The sequence below is a fragment of the Tyto alba genome, unplaced genomic scaffold, assembly GCF_018691265.1.
Source record: "Tyto alba isolate M040663 unplaced genomic scaffold, T.alba_DEE_v4.0 Super-Scaffold_14, whole genome shotgun sequence".
Classification (NCBI taxonomy): domain Eukaryota; kingdom Metazoa; phylum Chordata; class Aves; order Strigiformes; family Tytonidae; genus Tyto; species Tyto alba.
In genome coordinates, this window is record NW_024881276.1 from 28357105 (window position 1) to 28379544 (window position 22440).

Here is a 22440-nt window from a genome sequence, read left to right on the forward strand (position 1 = left end):
TTCCATAACCAGAACATTTCCCTACCAAGTGCAACACTTTCTGTGCCGCCACCTCTTTATTTAATCACCTGTATCGCAAAACCAAGCGCTGCTCAGGGGGGAACGACTGCCTCAGCCACCAAATTGCCACACCGCTATCGGGGGACTCGCGCCTCCCGCACCGGGGAGCTGCTCGGCCAGCCGCAGGGCCGGCTTTCACCAGGAGCTGAGCTGACCTGACGCCAGAGCTTGCCCTCATGCCGAGGAGCAGGTGGTCCCACCTCCCTCACTCTTACCTTGGTGCCCCTGTCCCTTCCACCCGGGTACTGCTAAGACAACAGCTAACAAAGCCTTGAAAAAGAGGGTTTTTTTCCCCGAATCCTATTACAGCAACAGTCTTAAAACTGGGTAATAGAATTCCCCGTACAAAACCAACCGTCTGAAGCAGCAGAGCCAGGCAGCTGGCTTGGGCTGGGTCAGGATGCCTGTCCTGGTCTGTCCCAGGGCAGCCCTGGCCTTGGTCTTGGTCTTCTGCTCAAAACCAGGCTGAGCCAGCTTTCTGGTAAGACACAATACTTAAAATAAGCCAAAAACACTAGCCATTCTGCATAGTATTTATTTATAAACAAAAACATTGCATTTGATCACGTACAAGTTTTGATCCAGCAAACTCAGATTTATATATTGTTTATTTTTATTTTTTACAAAAAATACATTTTAACAAGTAAATAAAAACCATTTCCATTAGTCCACTGTTCTCCAAAGTGTAAATGTACAGAGTAAATTTGCCATTTCTAATATAGACATACGTTATATTTTGCCAGTTGCCTATAAGAAATTCGACTACAGAGTCTGAGGAAACTTAATAAATAATGATTAAAAAATGGAAAACTACACACCAATAAATGAAAAATATAAACTTTTTAAAAGTCATAGTTATATTACAGCCACCTCTTCAAAAATCAAACATTCAATTTACCCATTATAAAGTACAACAGTATTGCATTACCCTTATTGGCATATTAAAATAGACAGCATCTTAAAACTGAAATACTGTCCATCAAAATAAACTGACTGAACTACAACTAAAAGGAACATAATCTAATTAAATCAGGACAGTAGCAGTGCAAAAGCCAAAAATGTTGGCTTTATAAAACAAGACACTTTCTAGGAATTAACAAATTGACTGCTATTCCATGATTTTTAAAAAAAATTTTTTAAGAATTTTTTTAAAAGCAAGAACCATTTTTATTGATCACTGTTTGGACGACAAATACCACTGCAGAGTAAAAGGTGCATTTGCTATCTTTGCTGCCTCTCTTCGCATTCCTGATGACTTCAGAAGAAAATTACACAATTGGCTGAGAATACCATTATCATTGTAACAGTGATTTCTCTCTGTATCATTTCTTCCAGGAAGTTTTTGCATGAGCATTAGGGCAGAGAACCAGTGGCTTAAGAGTCCCTATAAAACATTTTTAACAACAACAAAAAAAAAAAGCAGGGAAAAGCAGGACTCCCCTGTCTTGCCTATAATAAAAGACGTCTAAACTTTAAGATAGCATAAACAAGTTGTATCTGAACATTTTCAGCTTTAGCTCGCTCTGTAGTAGTTAACATCACAGATGAGTAAACATGCCTCTTCTTCAGAGTATTCCCATTCAACTAACTAATCAAGGAGTGAGTAGTCTGACTCGTTCGTACTCAGCATGGTACATTCTGACAGGAAGGTTAGTTTCAGAGATTAATCTCACCACTCTCACATCTCAGTCTGAAAGACTCCAAGGCAGACTCCGTGTTTAATACAGCGATGATTTAGTTTTTTTGAGATTCTGTATATCAGCATACAAATGCATCACAGAACCTCTATGTTGATCCTGTTCAGCACCGGGCGTCCCTGAAAAAAGGCCTTCAGGTCTCAAGTGATGGTGTTTGATGCAGAGCAGGGGCTGCCCAGGCATTCTACCTAGCTTTGGGTACTCCACCCCACCTTGTTCTCTCCCATGGTCCACCAGGCTGCCTCCCATGGTACCAGCTGCCTTTGTCTTGGAAAAAGTAGGCAAGAGCTGTGTGTGAAATCTGACTGTTGAAGCCATGTACTGGAACATACCTGGGCTGGTGAACCAGCACTGCTGTGCTCAAATAGGAACTATACGGTAGAACTGAAGATCTCTCTCCCCTCAGTGCGCTCAAATACAAACAGGTTTTTGGATGTAAGAAACAACAATCAAGTAGTAAGGGCTGGACACACACGGGCATGTGGTTTCCATCACTGAAAAGGCTGAAATATCCTAGCCATATCCCATGGAATTGTTTATGCTGTAAAACTATGTACAAATAGTGTTCTCCAGTGACATAAAAAAAAACCCAAAAGGGAGTAAAAGATCATAATTTTTTTCTTCTTTTGGTAGTAAAACACGAATATTACCCATATGGCCAAAGTTTTCATACTAGTCACATTTCTGTCTCATTAATGCAACATATAACATTGCTGACAGCAATGAAACAATACTGTATTATACAACAACACTACTAAGGTTTCTTCTGAGAAGGAAATCAAGGTTCTTTTTTGCATTTTTAATATATTCCACTACTTAGATTTTAGAAGAGGAAGTAATTGCAAGTATTAATGCTTATATAAGATCAAAAGTCAACGAAAAAGCTTTTGTAGAAAAGTATTAAGATTCCTAATAATAAAAATATTTGCAGATTTAATTACAAATACATTTTAAAAGCAAAATCCTTAATTAAGTACATCAGGGTTGGTCAATATTGACAGTGTTCCTTTAAGAGAAAGTGAAGATAACACCCACTGCATCTGTGGGAACATTGAAACGTGTATATACACTTATTGATCGAACTATGTCAAATATATAAAGTGAAGAAGCGGTATATACAATTTTGAACTTACACAAAGGTTATAATGGAAGATCAAGGAAGAGTCTGCTAAAATCTTAAGATATTAAGTACTACTGATTTCATGCATTTGTTCTACAACTTGTCCTAAAATTTCATCTACTACATCAATATCGTAATTTACTTGCTGCAAATCTAGATCAGGCATGATTGTAGCCAGAAGTTGTCCAACATTCACTCGAAGAGAGCGTAGTTTCAGGCTGTGAAGAAATAATTAGTTGTGATTAGATGCAGATGAAGTTTTACATTCAAATACACAGTACTTTATTTAACAAAGCTAGACTAATACACCATACTGGAAAGGGTCCATACATGACTTCCATAAAGCAATAAAAAACTGATACAGTTAAGCTGCATCAAGATAATGTCAAAATCTAATAGTTTTTCAAGGCTGAGCTGCTCGTTTTAGTTTTGAAGTTTCAAAAAGTTCTAAGGACTAAACCGAACTCTGCCTTTCCCAACAGATCAGAAATACTTCTGAATGCTTTTATTTAAGTTAGCAAATAAGCACTGGCACAACTCTTTTATCCCACAACACCTTTTTATTTCTCAAAACAATTTTAAGACCAAATAATTTTATACATTCAGAAACACAAACTACTATCACCAATGGGAGGGAAAGAAGAGAAAAAGAGAAGAAACAAAGGCAAAAAAAGAGTAGTTTGTCCAAAGGCTTTAAAATATAAAGAGAAAATAAGGTAATAATTATAGTAAAATGAAAATGCTGCGCCTCCTCTTTTTGCTTTCTTTCCTGGATCCCCTTGCTTTGTCCTCTTCCTGATCAAATTGCTTCTAAATGACCTATCCCTTCTCTTCAGCATTTCCTTCTACCACCAGTTCCTTTATCATCTCCAGTAGGCAGTCTTCACAGTGCCATCGTATTCCAATAGGACTTGTGGTAGAAGTTACTTACAAGTCCTGCATGTATTTGCTAATTCTTTTAGAAAGCACAAGTCAGGTACTGTAAGAAGGAAATGAAACGTTGGCAGATAAGGGGGAGATTTAACCACAGTACAAATCAGATTGAAAGGTGTCTCTGGCAATCATGCAGTCCATTCTCCCCTGCCCAACCCCCCCCCCCCCCATTCAAAGCTGGGCTAACTCAGATCACATTGCTTAGGACCTTCTTGTGTTTTGAAAATCTCCAAAGATGGAGATTCCACAATCTCCCTGGGTCTCATTTTCAGGGTCTGACTACCCTCGCTGTGAACACTTTTTTTCTCTAATATTTAAACAGAACTTCCCCTGTTGCAGCTGGTGTCTATTGCCTCTCAATCCTATCACCATGCTCGTAAGAAGCAGCTGGCTTCATCTTTTCTACACCCTCTCATTAGGCAGTAAAAGAGACCAAAAGGATTTCAAGGTAACCCGCTCTTCATAAAGCTATTTCCCTTAGCTTCCCCTTCTATATCAGATGCTCCAGGCCCCTGCCCATCTTGGTGGCCCTTCAGTCGACTTGCTCCAATATGCCAGTGTCATTCATCTACCAAAACTGAGCACAATACTCCATGTTTCACAATGCCCAATAGTAGGAAGACACTAGCAAAGACTCACTTCCCCCAAACTGCTGGCTGAACTCTTGCCAATATAGCCCAGTAGGCACTGGGCTCTCCCACCACCAGAGTGCACTGCTGACTCACATTCAACTTTTAGTCCGCCAGCATCACAGGCCATCTTCTTCCAAGCTGCTTTCCTATGAGTAGTCTCCAGCTTGTTCAACTGCCTGGGGTATTTCCAACACAGGTGCAGAACTTTGCAGTTGCCTTTGTTGAATTTCCAGGAGGTTTCTTTCAGCCTATTTTTCCAATTTGTCAGGGTGCCTCAACAGCAGCCCTACCCTCCAGAGTATCAGCGGTTTCCTCCAATTCAGTGTCATCAATTTACTGGGTTAATTTTGCTCTGTCATCTAGGCCATTAATGAAGGCACAAACCATTACTGGCCTCGATCTTGATCCATGAGCTCAGCAGTCTGGCCAATTTTACGACCTACCTCCTTGTCTACCTATCCAAACCACACCTCACAAACTTTGCTGTCATGATATTATGGCAGCCCACACTGAAGCTTTGCTAAAATGAAGATCCACAGAGCTGGTCATCTCCTTGTAAAAGGCAACTAGGCTGCAAAGGCACAACTGGCCCTCAGTAAACCCCTGCTGGTTGGTCCCTAATCACTTTGACTATTATGGGGGTGCAGTTGGCTTCCAGGTAGGATTTTGCTCCAAGGTCTTCCCAGGGACGGAGGCTACACTGAAGTTCTGCCTGTCCTAAATATGGGCATGAAGACTACCTTTTTCCAGGCATCAGGAACATCAAGTGACACAACATTTTGGAGATACCATTGCAAGGCCAACTCTCCATCAATTGGCCAGCTCCCTCTGATGCATCTCATCTGGTCCCATGGACTTGTGCATGTCAAATTTGCTTAAATGGTCCCTTAATTCAGTCACCTTTTATTACAAGTAATGCTTCCCTCCCTAAGATTACCACTTGGCTCAGGGACCTGTGTGGCCACAAGGCAGACCTTACGGGTGAAAACCAAGCTAAAGATGATACTGGGTACCTCAGTAATTTGTGCCTCATGCACCTCATGTCCTTTACTGAGCAGCAGGCCCACTTTTTTTCTTAGTTCTCCTGTTGCTGCTGTTGTGCTTACAGAAGCCCTTCTGGTTCCTCTTCACAGGCCTTGCCAGTTTTAACTCCAGATGAACTCTGGCTTTCAATTCCATCCTACATGCCCAGGCAGTGTGCCTATATTCTTGCTGGACTGCTCATCCCTGCTTCCATCTGGTATGTGTACTACTTTTCTGTGTTTGCTATTTCTATTAACTGAGTGCTGCAAGCTCTCTGTTTCTAAGTTTAAACCTTCATTTAGTTCAAAGATACACCTCTGGACAAAACCTAGTTCAATAGGATTGGTCTGCAGCAAGAAGTTCTTACAGGTAAGGTAACCCTCAAAACCAAATCCAAACTCTTTTTAGTAGAGTACTACTGATCCAAGAAAGAAAAATAGAATACAAAAGTGAAGTTCATCTACATAGCATAAGCTAATGATCACCCTCTTTCCTGCCTCCTTTCTCTCTCCTCATCCTGCAAGTCCTGCCTTGTATGTAACATTTGATGTATGTATGTATGTAACATTTTTGATACTTCAAGAAGTGTCAATATGGCATTCTACTGTGCAGTGGGCAACCTTGCTAACAGAAATACTTAAGAAAAAAAAAAAATTAACTCACTCACTTGAGAAAAAAAGTTAGTTAGGAGTCACAAGAGTCAGTAGAAAAGAATTCCAAACATCACATTTTATTATAGGATTATCAGACACGACCTTCATCAAGATGTTCCAGATACAATCAGCCAGCCAAAATCTTGCTAGAAAGAACAAAATTGATACCTTTCTCCATCAGAAAAATGTACAGAGTCTTCTACGTTACTGGTGGTAGAATCATTTGCACGTGCTACTGCTTGTGGAATTGAAGCTTTTAACTGTGCAATTTCTGCTTTGAGTTCTTCACACTGACAGGCAATTTGACTTTTTTCCACTTCTAGTAGTTCAATCTGTCAAGTAAATAAAAATAATTTTATGTATCAATTAATATTGTGGTGGATTAAAGATAATTTATACAAATTTAAATCATTTAACTTTGTTGACTGCTTTTAATTAACTTTTCAGTTAGATTTTAAGATATGACAACCTAAACAAACTGCTTTAAAATAGCCAGCTGTCAACTGGAACACTGTATGTGTGCTCCCTTTGAGCCTGCTCAGTCTCCTGTCTTGCACTCAGAGCCACTGAGAGTCTTGCAGTCTCTCTCAAGTTTGCTTATTTCTATCTATGGAAGCAAAAACCCAAAAGGTCCTAGGCTAATCTAGTATTTCTCCCCTCTTTTAGGTGGCTTAATTAGTTAGTGGACTGAACTATACAACACATTGTGTACTAGAACTGCTATGAAACACCCATTAAAAAACTAAAAATAATGGTTAATTTGAAGGATATCACTTTTTAACAAACATACCTCACTTTTATATCTGTCTCTCTCAATGCTGCACTTGTCCAGTTGCCTGAAAACATCGTCCAGTTGCATAGCAATTTCATCTACTTCACTCTTATTTTCACCATCAGCACACTTGCTGCATTCAGTTTTTAAGTTCTGCAGGGTACTGCACTGTTCCTTTAGTTTTGCTATTTCTTCTAAGGCCTGTTCATAGCGAATGGTCACTTCTGCCAAACTTCCTTCATGAACATTTTCTTCCTCCAGTGAAGAAATTGTCTCAGTTGACTGATGGCACATTTCTTTTTTTACACACTTATTATTCATTTCTACAATCCTCTGTTCCAGTGTTTCTACTTGTTTGGTTAATACTTCACATTTGTTTTGGTACATTTCTTTTTCTTTGTTTAACAGTTGCAGCTGACTTTTCAGTTCATTTCCAAGATCTACAGATGTCTCAGAAACATCATTAAAGTTGTGCTGTTTAGTTTCCATCTCTGTCCCAGGAACTTGAATACCAGTGTCATCTTCCACCTCTTCCTTCTTAACAACTAAGTTTGGGAGCTCTGTCTGTGTTGCTGAGGTCAACTGTTCACTCCTTGATTCTGAAATAGCTGCACTGCTAGGTTCTCCAACATCACAGTTTTCTTTCTGCCTCTCCTCTTGATCCAAATTAATACATTCAGTTTTTACTACAGGAACATCAGAATCTGCTGAAGGCTTTGGAGTACTGCTCTCCTCTAAAATAATGACATCTTCATCATCATCATCATGGTGGTTGAATGTTTTGTCATTTAATCGAGGTGTCTTTGAAGAAACAGGTGTCACACAACTAGGTGTCTTCCGTTTAAGACTGAGAAGCAAAATATTAAACCGATTATTGTATTGCTCAAATATTACAAAGTCATTTGCTTCAAACTGCGTTTAGTGTTTTGGTAAGTACTATTAAAAACTACCAATAACTAGAAAGGGATGTCTCCCAGCATAGTATTTTAAGATGCATAGCCACAATAAATACTTTTCCTGTAAAAACAAGGGGCTAACATCCACGCGCTAAATGATTACCTTCACACATTATTTTGAAACAAACCCAAGCTCAGTATTTGTGGGAACAGCGCCCCCCCCCCCCCCCCCCTTACTTAACCAACAGAGGTTAATGAAGACATACTGTGAAGTGTGGTTAACACAATAGTCTTTTCCTAAACAGACAAACCACTAAGCAATTTTCCTTGCCAGTGCACAGTATTTTTTGCCACATTCACAATGTTTCACAATGTTTCTAGGTACTTTTAATCAATATGCTACTTCCTATACTCTCAAAAGTGACATATGAATTTTGGCAGCTATCACCTGAAGATGGGACTACACCCAACACCATCATTTTCATTAGCAAGTTATTAGTTTTAGAAATAAACAGGAATCTACTTTGTACAGGTTCACTAACCTGTTATCAGAATCAGAATGAGGTGAAGATACTGATCTATTTAAAATAAGCAGAGATCTTTTGACAGAAGGATTTGATGTTTCTGCTAAAAGTGATCTGGGAACAGCTTCCTTTCCACTCACAGTTGAGAACGTTTTGAAGTCTTTACTTGAAGAAACAGGTGTTTTTAAAAACATTTCATTATTGATCTATAAGATAATATTAGTTAAGAATGAAAAGAAACAGACATTAGTAGATTCTTCAGAATAGGTTTAAGCAGTTCTATCTGCCAACACCTAGAATTCTGACTGACATTTCTTACGTGTACAAGGATCTCCTTGAACCCAGGCTCAGTATTTTGCAATAGGAATGGCTAGACTCCACATTGCAGACTCCACTTTTCTTAACTTAATGATCGCACAAGCTCTCCCCCTAAACTCTACTGATGCATGTGAAGCATTTCCTTCATGTCGGTTTAAGACATACAACATCCTAGAAAGCAGAAAGTTCTATATTGTAATTGCAGACTTCTGGAAGATTTCTCACAGGACTTTGAATGCTGTACATCAGCTGCACGCTACTCTCCATGCACAGATTTATTGTTCTCAGAAAGCAGCTTTCTGATCTTGCAACTTTTTCCCTAGGTAAACCTATTTTAAAGACCTGTGTAGAACCTCAGGCAACAGCTTTTCCCAAGCTGTATCTCTGTCTGAAGTCTGATCATCATACACAAAGTATGAGACAGCCAGCTCTGTAAAAGCTGCTCATAATTAATTCAGTTTGTCTAAAATGAACACTACTTTACTTTTAGAAATTACTTCTGTACTTGGCTAAAAGTAATAGCAAAAAAATTAATACAATGAAGTATATAGGTTAAAACAGCACATGCAGTATCTCTTACCCAGAAACGGAGTGATCTTAGGTTAGCACTTTACTTTGAGAGCAAATTAAGCTAAAGCACACTTTGGAAATTTGATTCGGAGTTACAATCTACACATTCTTATCACTCAACAATGTTATTTTCATCTGAATTTGAATGCCATCATGTAAAACTGCAGCTACTACAAGTCTGTCCATCCCCCTATCCCAGTTTTAAGGACATCTCTACTTTTATATCCTCATCACATCTCTCTACAACAAAACCACTTTCAATAATTAGATGTCATGCCATAAAAACAGGTATGAGTGAATGACATATTTTCCAGTTCTATTTGGTGAAAGGGCTTTGTCCCCCAAACTCTTTCTTAAGTACTACATAGAAACCAATGGTGTATTTTCCATCATCGGACAGAAAAGACAGGGGATTTTTGGTTTACTAATAGTGAGTAAAACCTGTACAGTCAGTCAATTAAAACAAGACTGGAGGGTCAGTTTCCTATCAACTTCAGGAATTACCTGGTGGCTGTACTCTAGTCGCTTCTTCAGTTTTTCCTTGTCTCTGCACAGCAGCAAGGGGAAAAAAAAAAAGCTTAAATTCAAAATGTGAATTCATTATAAAACCAAACCAACCTCAAAATCTAAAAGCAAACGGACTCCTTTATCTCAGATAGATATAATAAAGTTCTAATGAACATATTCTGGTTTATTGAATGAAAATTTTCTGCATGAACTTAGAAGCTAGTATAGCTTAAAGTTAGCTTAACTTGAAGCAAGTTCTCAAATTAAGATTTATTTTAAAAAATTGAAAAAAAACCTCACAAACTTCCACTGTAGAATGCTAGCCAGCATTAGCTGAAGTTACCCAAGCCAATTTTTTTCCACACACCTTAGCTAAGAATCCTCTTATACTTAAATAAATGTATTGAGGTATTCAGCTGCTTCAACATGGACCTTGAAAATAATAGTTACCTAGACAAGGTCTCCTAACAGCCCTGGTAGTTTGCTTCTCTAACATCCCAAATTACCCTCTTTGACAGTTGTACTTGAACACCAATTGCTGCATTGCTCTCCTTAGTAGTTATTAAATGAAAGAGGCCCCTTTTGTTAAGACATTCCTAATTTTGATTTAGGAGACCAAACAGGTATTAAAGAGAGAAATCTGAATGTAATGCCAACATGCTAATAACAGAGAAAATAACAGCGCTATTCATCTATTCACTGCTATGATCAAGTCTCCACTTCAGGGCACTATTTTCTGGCTGGATATATTCCCAGAAGAGTTGCAATTATACCACAGGTGAGAGAAAAGGGCATTTACTTTTCACATTCTTTTTCTAATGTTGAGACACTTGTGAGAAAGTCTCTAGTACTCACTTTTTCTTGTATGTTTTCTCGTATGTAGGATGTATTAAGTCATCATCTTCTGGTTCTTCTGGCACATTACAATTCCTGAGTTAAGGAGAGGGGGGGGAGGCAAAAAAAAAGGCAACAGGAAGAGCTTAACATCCACACTTATAACAAGTGCTAAAATAAGAACTAAAAGTAGTATTTAGATATTCATCAAAATCTAATTTTACCGGAATTGTGGGTCAGGGTTCAGTGAGCAATACCACTTTTCTGGCAAGTGCTCTATTCCATCTGGCAGCTTCCGCCATTTCAGACATGCATCACATTGTACCCATGTCTGATCAGGCTGTTTTCTGTAATGGAAAAAATATCAGAACTCTCACATGAAAAATTCATTTTCATAACTGAGTGTAAAACAGTAATAACAGTATATAAAATACTTCTATTTAGAATTGATACTCACTGTATCTCCTCAACTGGCAAAGCTAATGGATATTCTTCATTTTTCTTCGTTTTCATTTCATTCCAGTAATCATTAAGCTTTTCTCCTAATGCTGCTATTGTAAGTCTAAAAAGAAAAGTTTTTAAAAGACCACCTTAAATAAACAAATCCTAGCACCAAAAGAACCTTTACAAACTACAGGGAAAGAATAGACGGAATTGGGTGAAATTATGTTTGTCAGCAAAGAAATTACTGGAAGTATGAGTTGGAGCACAAAGACTGAAATCAAGAGTGCTTAATTCTGAAGCGCTGAGAATGTACAGTGCAAACCATGAAGCTACCCCACCAGTTCAACCTCAATCACAAAAGAAACAAGGACAAAACCACCTCTGTCAATCCAGTACGTAGCTGTGTATTTGGCAGATGTTTCTGTACATTCATTAACTGCAGGTTCAGGACTACTCTACTTTGACCTAATACAATATTACATTGCGATTGCAAACACATCATCACTTTAATGTAGTATAAAGTCTACATGCTGCTAAGAGGAGCAGGCTAGTCTTACCCTAGGTTAATTTTTAGCTACATTAGTTTCCTGATCAGGGCTCATCGCACAGCTCAGCGACTAGTAGAGCTGGCACACACAGGAGGGAGTGGTGCGGAAGAACAAGCAGCCCCATAGGTGAGGTAGAGGTAAGACTGCCTCTTGTCAGCATGCTGAATTTATGTCAGAGTGAAGTGGCTGGGTAACCAGAGCCTGAAAGTCAGTCCCTCCCTGCCTGGCTTACTGCAACGCCTACACCACCCTGTCCCTTGAACTAACATATGTTTGTGCAGTGAACTAGGCTGACCTAGAGAGTTTTGATCTAGATCACCTCTGAACCCAAGTCATGAATTTCTGTGCCAAAAGAAATGAAGTACCACAAGGGCAGAAATGGGCAGCCATGCATGGATGGGATCATGTCTCTGCTGGAGAGAGAAGCAGGGCAGGTCATCTTACACTGATCATGAAATTACAGCATCAGTTTTATGTTTCTGTTTTGGGCTGGGAAGCTACCTTTTGAAAACCTGTAGCACTCCAAAGAAAAACCTTAGTAAAAGACCTTTCAGGTATAGTATCTCCATGCCCATCTTAAAAGTGTTTTTAAAAAGAAACAAGTAAAAAGCATTCAGTGTTCACTGTGCCAGCCTACGGGAACATAGTGCAAACCTTGGCCAACACAAATGACTATCCTATGGCATTCCTAATTTCCCATCCCCACCGAGGGAACTGTTAGTGCCACCACACAGGAAATGGTTCAGGGAACATCTGTATTGAAAAAACAGAAGAGCTATTTTCCAGTTTGACCAATTCCCTGATTTGCTTTACCAAGTGTTCTTGTTAATGGCTCTGCTAGCACAATGGTGGTAGAAACATGGGAATTACTTAAAGCTGGCAGTATCACTGCAAAGAGCAGCACAAAGTGTGGGTACTATTTAAAGACACAGACAGATTGAACTGTAGTGGTTGCAGCAGCTATCAGGCTTACTGTTCCTCCTCCAGAAGGCTGCTGTTTCAACAGCAGGAATAACAAGATTTATCTTGCTATAGGCCTTCAATTGTTGCAAGTAACAGCTCTGTTTATTACAGCACTCTGATGTGGTTTCTGGGTTATCTTTATAAGCAGAGCTGCGTATACATCAGCAATTCAGAAAAGGCATTGTGGACAGTTCAGGTTGCCAGCGGGAACTGAACCACTCCTGGCTGAAGTGCAAAACATGCAGCTTGAAAAAGTTAAGGACTTCTCCTGTCAAAGTTTCTCCTACCTACGTTTGCAATTCAACATCCTAAATTTCTACGTCCACATTGAAAGCAAATGTTAGGGCACAGAGAAGGAAAGTGTCTGCTCCTTTAGGGGCATATGGTCAAAGTAGCCATAAACAAGAACATACAGAGACAAACCTGACTGACAAGGGAGGTAGTGATAACACACACAGTCACACTAACTGGTAAGGATATGTGGAATATGAGAAGGTTTATTTTTTCAGTTGGGAGGATAAGGAAGGGGAAGGAGACAAACATAGCATCATAAAACCTGACCGATTAGCATTAACAAAGACAATGAGCAGGGAGGAACAAAGAGGGGTGTAGACAGAAAAGGGTATAAAAGGAGCTGGTTGCAAGTAAAACAGGTTTCGTCAGTACCGTTGTCTGGCTGAGCCCCGTGCCTGATCAGCACAGTCTGTCCCATATTCTTGGATCTTCTTATTTAATATTTTCTTAACTCTCTACATAATCTCACTCTCTATCCTGTGTGTATGTGTATGGCAAGGACTAAGTGCTGGCTACTGATGACAGCTCTGTGCACATGAGTGAATTTGGTGCCAGCTCACGGAGTCAAGACTAGATGTGTGGTGTCAGCTACTGGAACAAGTGCGGGTTATTAGCTGCCACCCAGAAGTAGGAACAATTTGACCCCAAAAAGCAGCTCCTGGGGTAGACCAGCATGAATGAGGGGCTCAGCAGCTCCACCAGCAGCTAAAGCAGGACTGTGGATCACAGCCTGGGTGCCTGGTGCTGGCAGGGGAATGAGTGTCTGCAGCCTCCCCAGTCCTGGGCATGTGTGTGTGCATGTGTATTTGCTAGCAAACTCTAGTTTAGACTCAGCAGTGAAGAAGAGGCCCCAGGTCCGGGTAGGGGTATCAGGCAGGCAAGAGCTTGTGCTGGTATACCCAGGGGGACTTGCGAATATGGAGTGTCTGTGGTATGAGTGTGTGAGTGTGCATGTTTGCTAGCAAACATCAAACTGCATCAGCCTGCGTGTAGGGGGACCTGTGAAGCAGGTAAGAGGGCCTGGGATCCAGGCAGGGGCACCAGGAAGACAGAGGGGCTGTGCTGGTACTGGGGGGGATCCACAGATGTACGTGTGCTTCTGAACCTAGGGTGCCATGTGTGTGTCTCCACTAGGGAGCTTCTGTCTCTACCAGCTGAAGAAGAGGAAGGGGACTTGGCTGTTCATGTTTTATGTGAGTGCTATACGTAGGTGCACCTTGTCTGTGGCAGTCTGTGCCACCAGCCATGTCAGTGTCCTCTGTGTGTGTGCGCCCTTGGACACACGCTCAGTGTCGCTACTGGTTGAACCTGCAAACAGGAAAGTGGCAATCGTGTCCCTCAGCCTGGGCAGAAACCCTAGGTCCCCAGGCTGGGCTCCAGTGGCTGGGCAGGAGGGAGTCCCGGGACAGAGCTGCTGGAGGATGTGGCCACTCCCAATACTCCTTAACATGAAGCAGCACGGAAAAGAGAAAACAGCCTTGTCATCATGAAAGGAAAGAAAGTAATACAGAATGGAACAATTCTCAAGGTTTGTATTCAGGAATTTTTCCCTCAACAATTTTTACCCTTCAGCCTAAAAATTGCTTAGGTAACTCATCCCCTCTAGCCTTTCCTCCCCTGCATGCCTTCTTCCACAATGACAGCACAACTGATTCACAGCAGAGCAGTGTAAACAGACTAGGAAATTCACCTGGCTTAAAAAGAGTGATCATCTCTGAAAATTTTAAGTAAGACTAGATTCCCAGTCTGGTTCACAGTTTAACTATAGGAAATATCACACTAGATACTGACTGGTGGGATGGATGCAGATATGTGAAAAAGTGACAGCCCTGAGCTAAAAATAAAACCTGAAACAAACCAATGTCTGAAATCACTGCTACCTTCAGGATGTCAGGTATTTAAAATGCTCTATCAGGTAGCAGAGGATTTCAGGGCATTGAAATCCACTCTTGGGAAAGACACTGAAAAGAAGGTCTCAAAAAATTCCAACAAACCTTTTCCAAAAAACGACCAAACAAAATTTGTTATGAAAGGAGTTAACCGCGTGGGATTTATATATCACAATTTTAGTGTGCCATACAAATATCCACATCTCAGTGAGTTATTCTGTACTCATTTTACAATCACCGAGGGGCAGAATTGCGACCAATCACTCTTAGGGCACTTGCTTTAAAATGATGTGTATGATACTCTAGACTTCACCGACTGCACAATGAATGCAGTATGACCAGTGTAGATGTAAACATCCCACCCCTACTGTTCAGAACAGTCATGCAGTTTAATGATTGACCATAAGCTTTTATTCTTACTACTTAGAAAAGAAGCAGCTTTCATCATCAAGTATTTCACAGTGAACAACACGATTCACTAGAAAGTCCACACAGAAATATACATTTACCTGTATTCATTTGTGTAGTCAAAATCTTGTTTGTTATGAGTTGGTTTTAGGAAGTTGCATTCAATAATCCCAACTACACCAACACCCATGTTGTTTGCCTGTAAGAAATTTAGATCTATCAGGAAAAACAACATATATTCTATGCTAACACTGCAAGAGTTTACCAGAGGTAATAAGCTATACATACTAAGTAAAAGCAATTTTCTGGCTTATGACTCCTGTTCCTGAAAGAAACTTTCAACACAAACACCTAAATAAAAAAATCCTCTGTTCCATCCCTCTTTACCCTGAAAGATAGGCTCAGGCCCGTATTTTGTGTATCAAGCTTAGTTTCAAAAACAAACATTAAAACAACTGCATACAATTTCATTCAATTTTTAACTGCTGTACAAACTAAAAAAGGGGTGTTTATACAGGATACATCAATATCCTAGTTTCCATCCATATTATTTTTTAAAAAGTAATGCTTGAGTAAAAGTGATTTTTAAAGATGTTAAAATATTTTTGAGCTTTAATTTCTTACCTTTAACTGACAGCCAACCCTTTCATAAGCTTTAATGAGTCTGTTTTTATGGTACATCATTATTCCATAATGATCTTTATTCCTGCAGTTAAATCCAAAAGTAATTCTTACTGTTTTAGCCTTTTACCAGATATTAAGGAAAAAAATCTGGTTAATCTCGTGTAACACAAAAATATTGTTCCTCTTAAATAATATAGTTATTAAACTGGGTCCTGGAATTTTCTTTTTTTATACTGAGATAATTCCTTCAGTATGTCATTCAGATAGCTTACATAAGTCACATCATTAAATTCAGTGTGCAATGATGTAAACAGTAGCAAAGGATACATTCAAAAATTTTGGCCTATATATATCATGTTCAATGAAGGCAAGGCTTTTGGAAACCAGCTGCGTTTTCACTTTTTGTCCTCGGAGAATGATCTGCATTGTTGGCTTCAGATACAAAATACTGCAATAAGCCTATAAAACATACAGTAACTCCTGTTATTAAAAAACCTTCCAAACATCAAAATATTAATACTTTACAAGACACACTAAGTTTAGTAAGATATATGCAAGTTTTAATTAAATTTTATGAAATGTGGGCTTTTTCCCCAACTTGAATTAAGAAAAATAGGAAACGCAATTGTGCACAATTAGCATACATATGTCACAAATTAAATGAAAAGCAATTGAAAAACAACTTCTATGAATATGATAAGTTAATCAGGTATCTGAAGATGCAGTTCCACCACTAAAATCGGTCTCAAACACACAAGCCTCTCTTTTCTTATCCCCTACTGAGAGCTTAAAATTCTACTACAAGCTTTAAAATAACAAAGTATGTTAAGTATGTTCCAAACAACTGCATATTATCATAGCTTCACAACTGCTATGCAATCTTGTTTTAAATGTGTAGATCTATGAATTTTAATTTGCATTTCATTTATCGTTGTATTTGCAACTTCCAATAATTGGAGTGGATATAGGACTTCAGCAAGTCTTAGAATAACTGAAGGGTTTAGCTCAACTGGATTAATACTTCAGAATATTATCCAAAAGTGCCCAGAACACCTAGTAATTCCAGATGCACATTCTTACAAAAAAAGACGTCAAAGCTTATGAATCAATAGCGGAGACAACGGTTGTATGTCTAAAGAAAAGCCTTGCCCCTGTCTGCACGCATGTATTCAAACAACAGAGCTGCTTCCCAATTCCTTACCTCTTCTTGAAACCCAGAAATGACACTTTGTCAATCAAAACCTACCTGTTTTAAAATCTCCATGGGCATAGCATCAGTACTATATGCATGTATACCTGCATTATAATGGAATGTTTAGTCTGCTGACAATCACACCCCCCCATTTAATTTCTGCAACTTCTGATCACATTTCCTTCTTGCTCCTTAGTGTGATGGCTATGATGACTACATTTAACAGAAGAAGGTATTTGCAAGACTACATAAAATGCAGTAATTTTCTTCTAAACAAGCAGCAAATGTTTACACAAGTTCACAAATACATTCCACCTTCAATTTTAAAAATTGACATGCTGGCCCAACATTTAAGTTCTGACATTTCCCTTCCCACCACAATCAACCCTTCCGCAGCATAGTACATAATATAAAACCAAAAAAATAAACCCTCCAACTTCCAAAAATAAAATAATAAAAAAAAAAAAAAACAAACAACAAATTTTTAAAAATGTTATACATACTCGCAGTGAATAGTCACTTTCTGGAACAATCTGGTCCTGTCTCTCCTGTTTTTTATATCCTCTCTTGCCTGTTTCATCTAAGTCTTCTGGAATTCTGATGTCGTATTTATCCTTGTCAAAGTCAAACTCTGGTTTTTCATTTTTATCTCTAAAATAAGATTTTTTAAAAAAATACTAATTATGGGAAAAAAATCAATCAATCAATCAAACAACAAACAACTCAACATAAGATATTGTGGTGGACCCAACAGGTATCACAAAGATGCAAGAGAAAGGGAGTTCCTTTGAGCCACGATGATTTTCCCTCACAGATTCACATAAACAAATTCACCAGTTATTTTCTGGTATCCAAGGAATACAAGAGAAGCCATAGCAAGCAAGACATTCATGAGTTCTAACTTAATTCTAAACAAGTTACACTTCAAAAATAAAAGCAGTCAGTATCAGATCTAAATTCTGGATAGACCAAGACACATGCATTACTTCTAAACGCAAAATTTCTGAACGCTACAAATTGCCTTCCTAAGATCTTTAATGCTGCAAAAATGGCACTCACTACAGCTTTCCAACTCAATTGTCCAATAAGAAATTGTGATAGCTCACCAGATGCATACACTATATTTAGTAGCAGATGTATACATTGCAGTATACTGGCAGTACATTTGCACAGCACTGAGATATATCACAGTTGGCACAAATATTCCAGAAATAAAGTCTTTTAATACTGAAACAGCTCTGTTTTTTTTTTTTTAAGTAGATTTCATTACAACATATCATAAACAATATGAACCCCCTGAGAAGTATTCTTTCCCACAACTTCCCATGAATACACTCCAAGATTCAGAACATGAAAGTTATCCTGCCCAGTCAGCTGAGTTCAGTGTATTTTCTTTTGCTCAAGCAATGCAGTAATGCACATTGCTAAAAATATCCATACCTAAAAATAAATGAAAGTCTACCTGGGTAATGCAAATTAGTTTCTGAAGTGTAAAGGAGGTGAAGTTTTTCTTATGGAGCAGGTGGCAGGAGGAAACAACCAGAATTCGTAATACATTTGTTACATTCACCTTTCTTGTATTAAAAATCTACTAAGCTAAAAGTGATTTGGGGCTCTAATACTCACAAGAAATTAGTGAAACAAAAAAACCCCAAGCTTTTCACCTGCTATAAATGACAGATCTTTTTTTGTCCTGTAACATTTATACTATACTCATATTCAAGGGTGGTTTCCTGCCCCACTCCTCTCCCCTCTGCCCTTTTTCTGATGGGCAACGATAAATATACGAAACTGAAAACCAAGCTTGTTCCTTGCCAAATCTACAAGACTGAAACAGTTCAAAATTGCTTCCTATGGATACTTTGTTATTTCAGGTATTTAAAACTACATTAAGCTAAACACTTAAGAACATAGGAGAAGACAACATCTTCCCAACCAATCAATGCCATCACAATTAAAGGTATGGTAAAGCTTTTCTGGACAGGCCATCAGACAAGTTGCCTGTTAATAAGGCAGCAGCAAAGATGTGAAGAAAGGGAAAGAAGATGGAAAGTAATGACACCCACCTGACACTGCTACAGCAATAGCTGGGTTTTTTTTTGTTTTGTTTTGTTTTTTAAAAAAAAAAACACAATCCTACAAGGGCAAGCAGGTAAATAAGATAAAGGCACACAACTGTGTTTATTTACTTGGATGTTTATTTATGGTAAACAAGAAGTTTAGAAAGGTCTAGAACCCTCTGCTGACTTGAAACCTAAAAAGCCAGTAATACTTCTCCATATATATTCAATTTTTTTGTTTTAATTTTTCCATTCATAATTTCATAAGTCTGAAATAAAAGATTTCAAATTTATATATTTCAATTTTCCTTCTGACAAAAGCAACAGTATCTCATCAAAGGAAAATATGAAGTCTTTTACATTCTCCTTCCTTCTGCTTTGTTACTTGAGATACTAGCAACAGTTCTCATACAACATTACAGGCCTTCAGTCATGCAAGTTTGAGTCTAGTTTCCTAGTTACAGGCTGTTGTCCACAGTATTTTGGAATTATTCCACAAAAAAATTCCTTGTATGTTTGCATACACTGAAAGATAACAGAAACTAAATGAGAGATATGAGAGATTGGACTTCATCTTACCTTCTAAGATTCCATATGATAATTCTTGTTCCTTTTTTCGCTATTATAGCATCTAGCTCTGCCAATAATTTCTCCTCAGTAGAAAATAAAGAATGTGTTAAGATGGCTTTCAGGCTGTTTTTGGATTCTGCTGCATCACTTATCTGTCGTAAGCATTATGTTAAGGAGATTGACTTTGAATGAAGTAAGCTTTGAGAGGTGAGGAAACTTCTGCAACAGTACCCTGTACTGACTTCACAGGTTCTCATTGTACATCTCAAAGCACCTACAAGTTTAAAGGCTTTACCAAATTACAGCCTTCCTTGAAGCTTACAATTTATTTATGGTATCCATAAGACTAGACAAGGAGATTTCCTTTATTGATATTATCATCTAAATTTTGCATGTGCCCACAACTTATCACCCAGAAATTGTTGAAAGGATATGTTGGTTGTTGAACGTCACTATAGGAACCATGACATGTTCTGCTTTTGTGACTTCAAGGTAAGTCTGAGATAACAGGCCCACACTCATGGTTTCTCCGTTCTTGGTGAAGACTATTGCATCTTTTCCCAGACGCATGGACCCTGATTTAAACCCATTTCCATACAGTCCCACTGGAACACGGCCATTCATCACAGATTTCTCACTGAAGCCGAAGCTGAAACATATGAAAAGCATTAGAAGAGTGTAAAAAGCCCTGTAAAACTTGAAAACCCCCAAAATGCATGCAAGACTTCCCAAATTAGACTTAAACACAATGAGCTAACCTCTTGTTTTAAAGACCAGGGACTACTCTACAATTAATGTATAGTTAAGCAAATCCTCAAAATTCTCCAGGTAACATTGCTAAAACTGCACTACAAGAACTCAGGGAAATCCAGTTTCATCTTTAATTATGGAAAAGAAATACCATTTGTCCGTAATTAAACTGTAAGCATTTTTACAGGATCCTAATAGTTATCCTGTGGCTTCACCATAAATACTAAGAAAAGCCACTAAAGCTATTTTTTTTTCCCCCTCTACTTGCTTGAAAATGTGTGATCTACCAATTTTCCATTAGTAACTACACATTAAAGTAAAACAGGTAACTGTATCTGGAACGTGGAATTTAGCAAGATACTAATTGTGGTATCTAACAAAAAGAAAAATAACAGTTTGAATTCAAGCTTGCTCAAGGTTAAACCCAGAGATTTATCTGCAGGCAGAGCAATCTTTCATACTAAAAGAGCAACTGAACAGCAACCTCTTTGTTAACTGTAGAAACAAGAGTTGCAGAAAGATCAGTTCAAACCCTATAGAATATTTAAACAAACCACATCAACATAAATATAATTCCCTTAAGTTTTCCACAATACCTTTTATTTTCAATTCTCTAAAGGGTTTGAACTAAACCTCCCCTTTTCTCTTGTTTGCTAACTTTAACTAAAGCAACCTTTAATAAAAACGAATTCTCCTTAGCTCCACTAAAGGGCACTACAGAGAGTTTACACAGCACAACCACTGCACAGAAAGTTAAATGGGAAGGTTGACAGAAAGGATAAAAGGAAATTATGAGAAAAAAAAAATACACTAACAAAGTTGTGTGAAAGTTTTACTAGCATTTGCCTATTCTAGAGTCCCACTTGGATAATTGCTCACCTTCAGAAATGTTAAGTTTACGAACAAAACTAGTCAATAACATCTGAGAAAAAGGAATAAGCTGAGCAATAACGGTACTAGATGATGGAATTTTTACAAGAAAAAAAAGTTGCAAGAGAGGTTATCCACCTTAACATTTTGTGCAGCTTCTCTGTGTTCATACCATTTCCATTATCAGTGAATGTCAAACATATATAGTCGTTTATCACAGTTTTGTCTATCCATATCTGTTTAGCACTCACATCTGGATCATAAGCATTATCTGAAAAGAAAGAAAGCAAACAAGGGTGGGATACTAAAGAGCGAAAATTAAACAGTTTAAGCATGAACATATTTTAAAGTGTTTAATTCCAGTGAAGTTATCAGATAGTAAGTCTTCCAGTTACTTAAATCCATATGTAGCGTGCAACAGAGCCTTATCTTGCAGGTATATATATATAATCAATCTACTGAATGTTGCCAAACGGCTGTATGGAATAGGTGTCCATAACTTTATTACGATGCTACACTTGCACATATATTTATTTTGTGAATATGGCAGCTTAAGGTAGGTCCCTAATCATGGGCCTATGACCCTGAAGAGTCACATGCTAAACTAATGGAGCTCTAAAATTGCAGCCATTTTTCAGCTCCACAGTTAGGTATGTAATACAGTTGCAGAAATTTTGTGCTGGCACAGATATAAGTTTCTCAGCTAAGTCACTGAATATCAGTCAACTTTTGCACAGAACCAAGATGCCGCAGTTTTTAATGAAATAAATATTATGCTAAAACCTAAGTCTCCTAAAACACTACCTTCTTTAGAGACGATAACACTAAATCAAAACATTACGATGAAACAGCTGCATCAAAACCTGGCAAACCTTGCCTGAAAACAACACACAATTTCCCAGCTATTATAGATGACAGTAACATATAGGCAAAAATTGAGGTGGAGATCAGTAGCTGAAACATCAGAACAGAAAACAAAACCAAGACGATATTCTACTTTCGTTTCCTGTCTCTCAAGCAGCTGTTTACTTTCAATAAAAGCAATATTTACTTTCTCTGTCATGCAAACATCTCTCAGACTGGCTCTCAGGAGGCTAGGTTATTGTCTGTAACACAGAAAATGGCACATCACCAATATATATGGCTGCAACAATACCTTACCTGCTGCAGGCTTTTTAATTGGGAAATCAGATTTGAAATACTATCACAACTTCAGATAATCAAATCTGGGACACTACAAAAAAGAAAGCAAAAAACCTGAACCCTAACTCCCCTGATCCCTGATAGTT

General features: G+C 38.4%; 1 protein-coding gene across 1 annotated transcript in view; it reads right to left on the reverse strand.

Moving 5' to 3' along the window:
* Window positions 1–650: 650 nt before the first annotated feature.
* The window catches only part of MORC3 (MORC family CW-type zinc finger 3), a 29550-nt gene continuing 7760 nt past the window's right edge, over window positions 651–22440 (reverse strand). Inside the window, exons 3-17 of the mRNA XM_033011354.2 lie at window positions 21290–21422; window positions 19966–20180; window positions 19541–19688; window positions 17405–17552; window positions 16037–16168; window positions 15710–15829; window positions 15187–15284; window positions 10997–11101; window positions 10764–10886; window positions 10561–10635; window positions 9703–9745; window positions 8329–8516; window positions 6909–7737; window positions 6287–6450; window positions 651–3095 (exon numbers count right to left, since the gene is read on the reverse strand). Coding sequence (XP_032867245.2) covers window positions 2942–3095; window positions 6287–6450; window positions 6909–7737; window positions 8329–8516; window positions 9703–9745; window positions 10561–10635; window positions 10764–10886; window positions 10997–11101; window positions 15187–15284; window positions 15710–15829; window positions 16037–16168; window positions 17405–17552; window positions 19541–19688; window positions 19966–20180; window positions 21290–21422 — 2675 coding nt within the window. The 3' untranslated portion in view covers window positions 651–2941. The remainder of the gene's footprint in view (window positions 3096–6286; window positions 6451–6908; window positions 7738–8328; window positions 8517–9702; window positions 9746–10560; window positions 10636–10763; window positions 10887–10996; window positions 11102–15186; window positions 15285–15709; window positions 15830–16036; window positions 16169–17404; window positions 17553–19540; window positions 19689–19965; window positions 20181–21289; window positions 21423–22440) is intronic.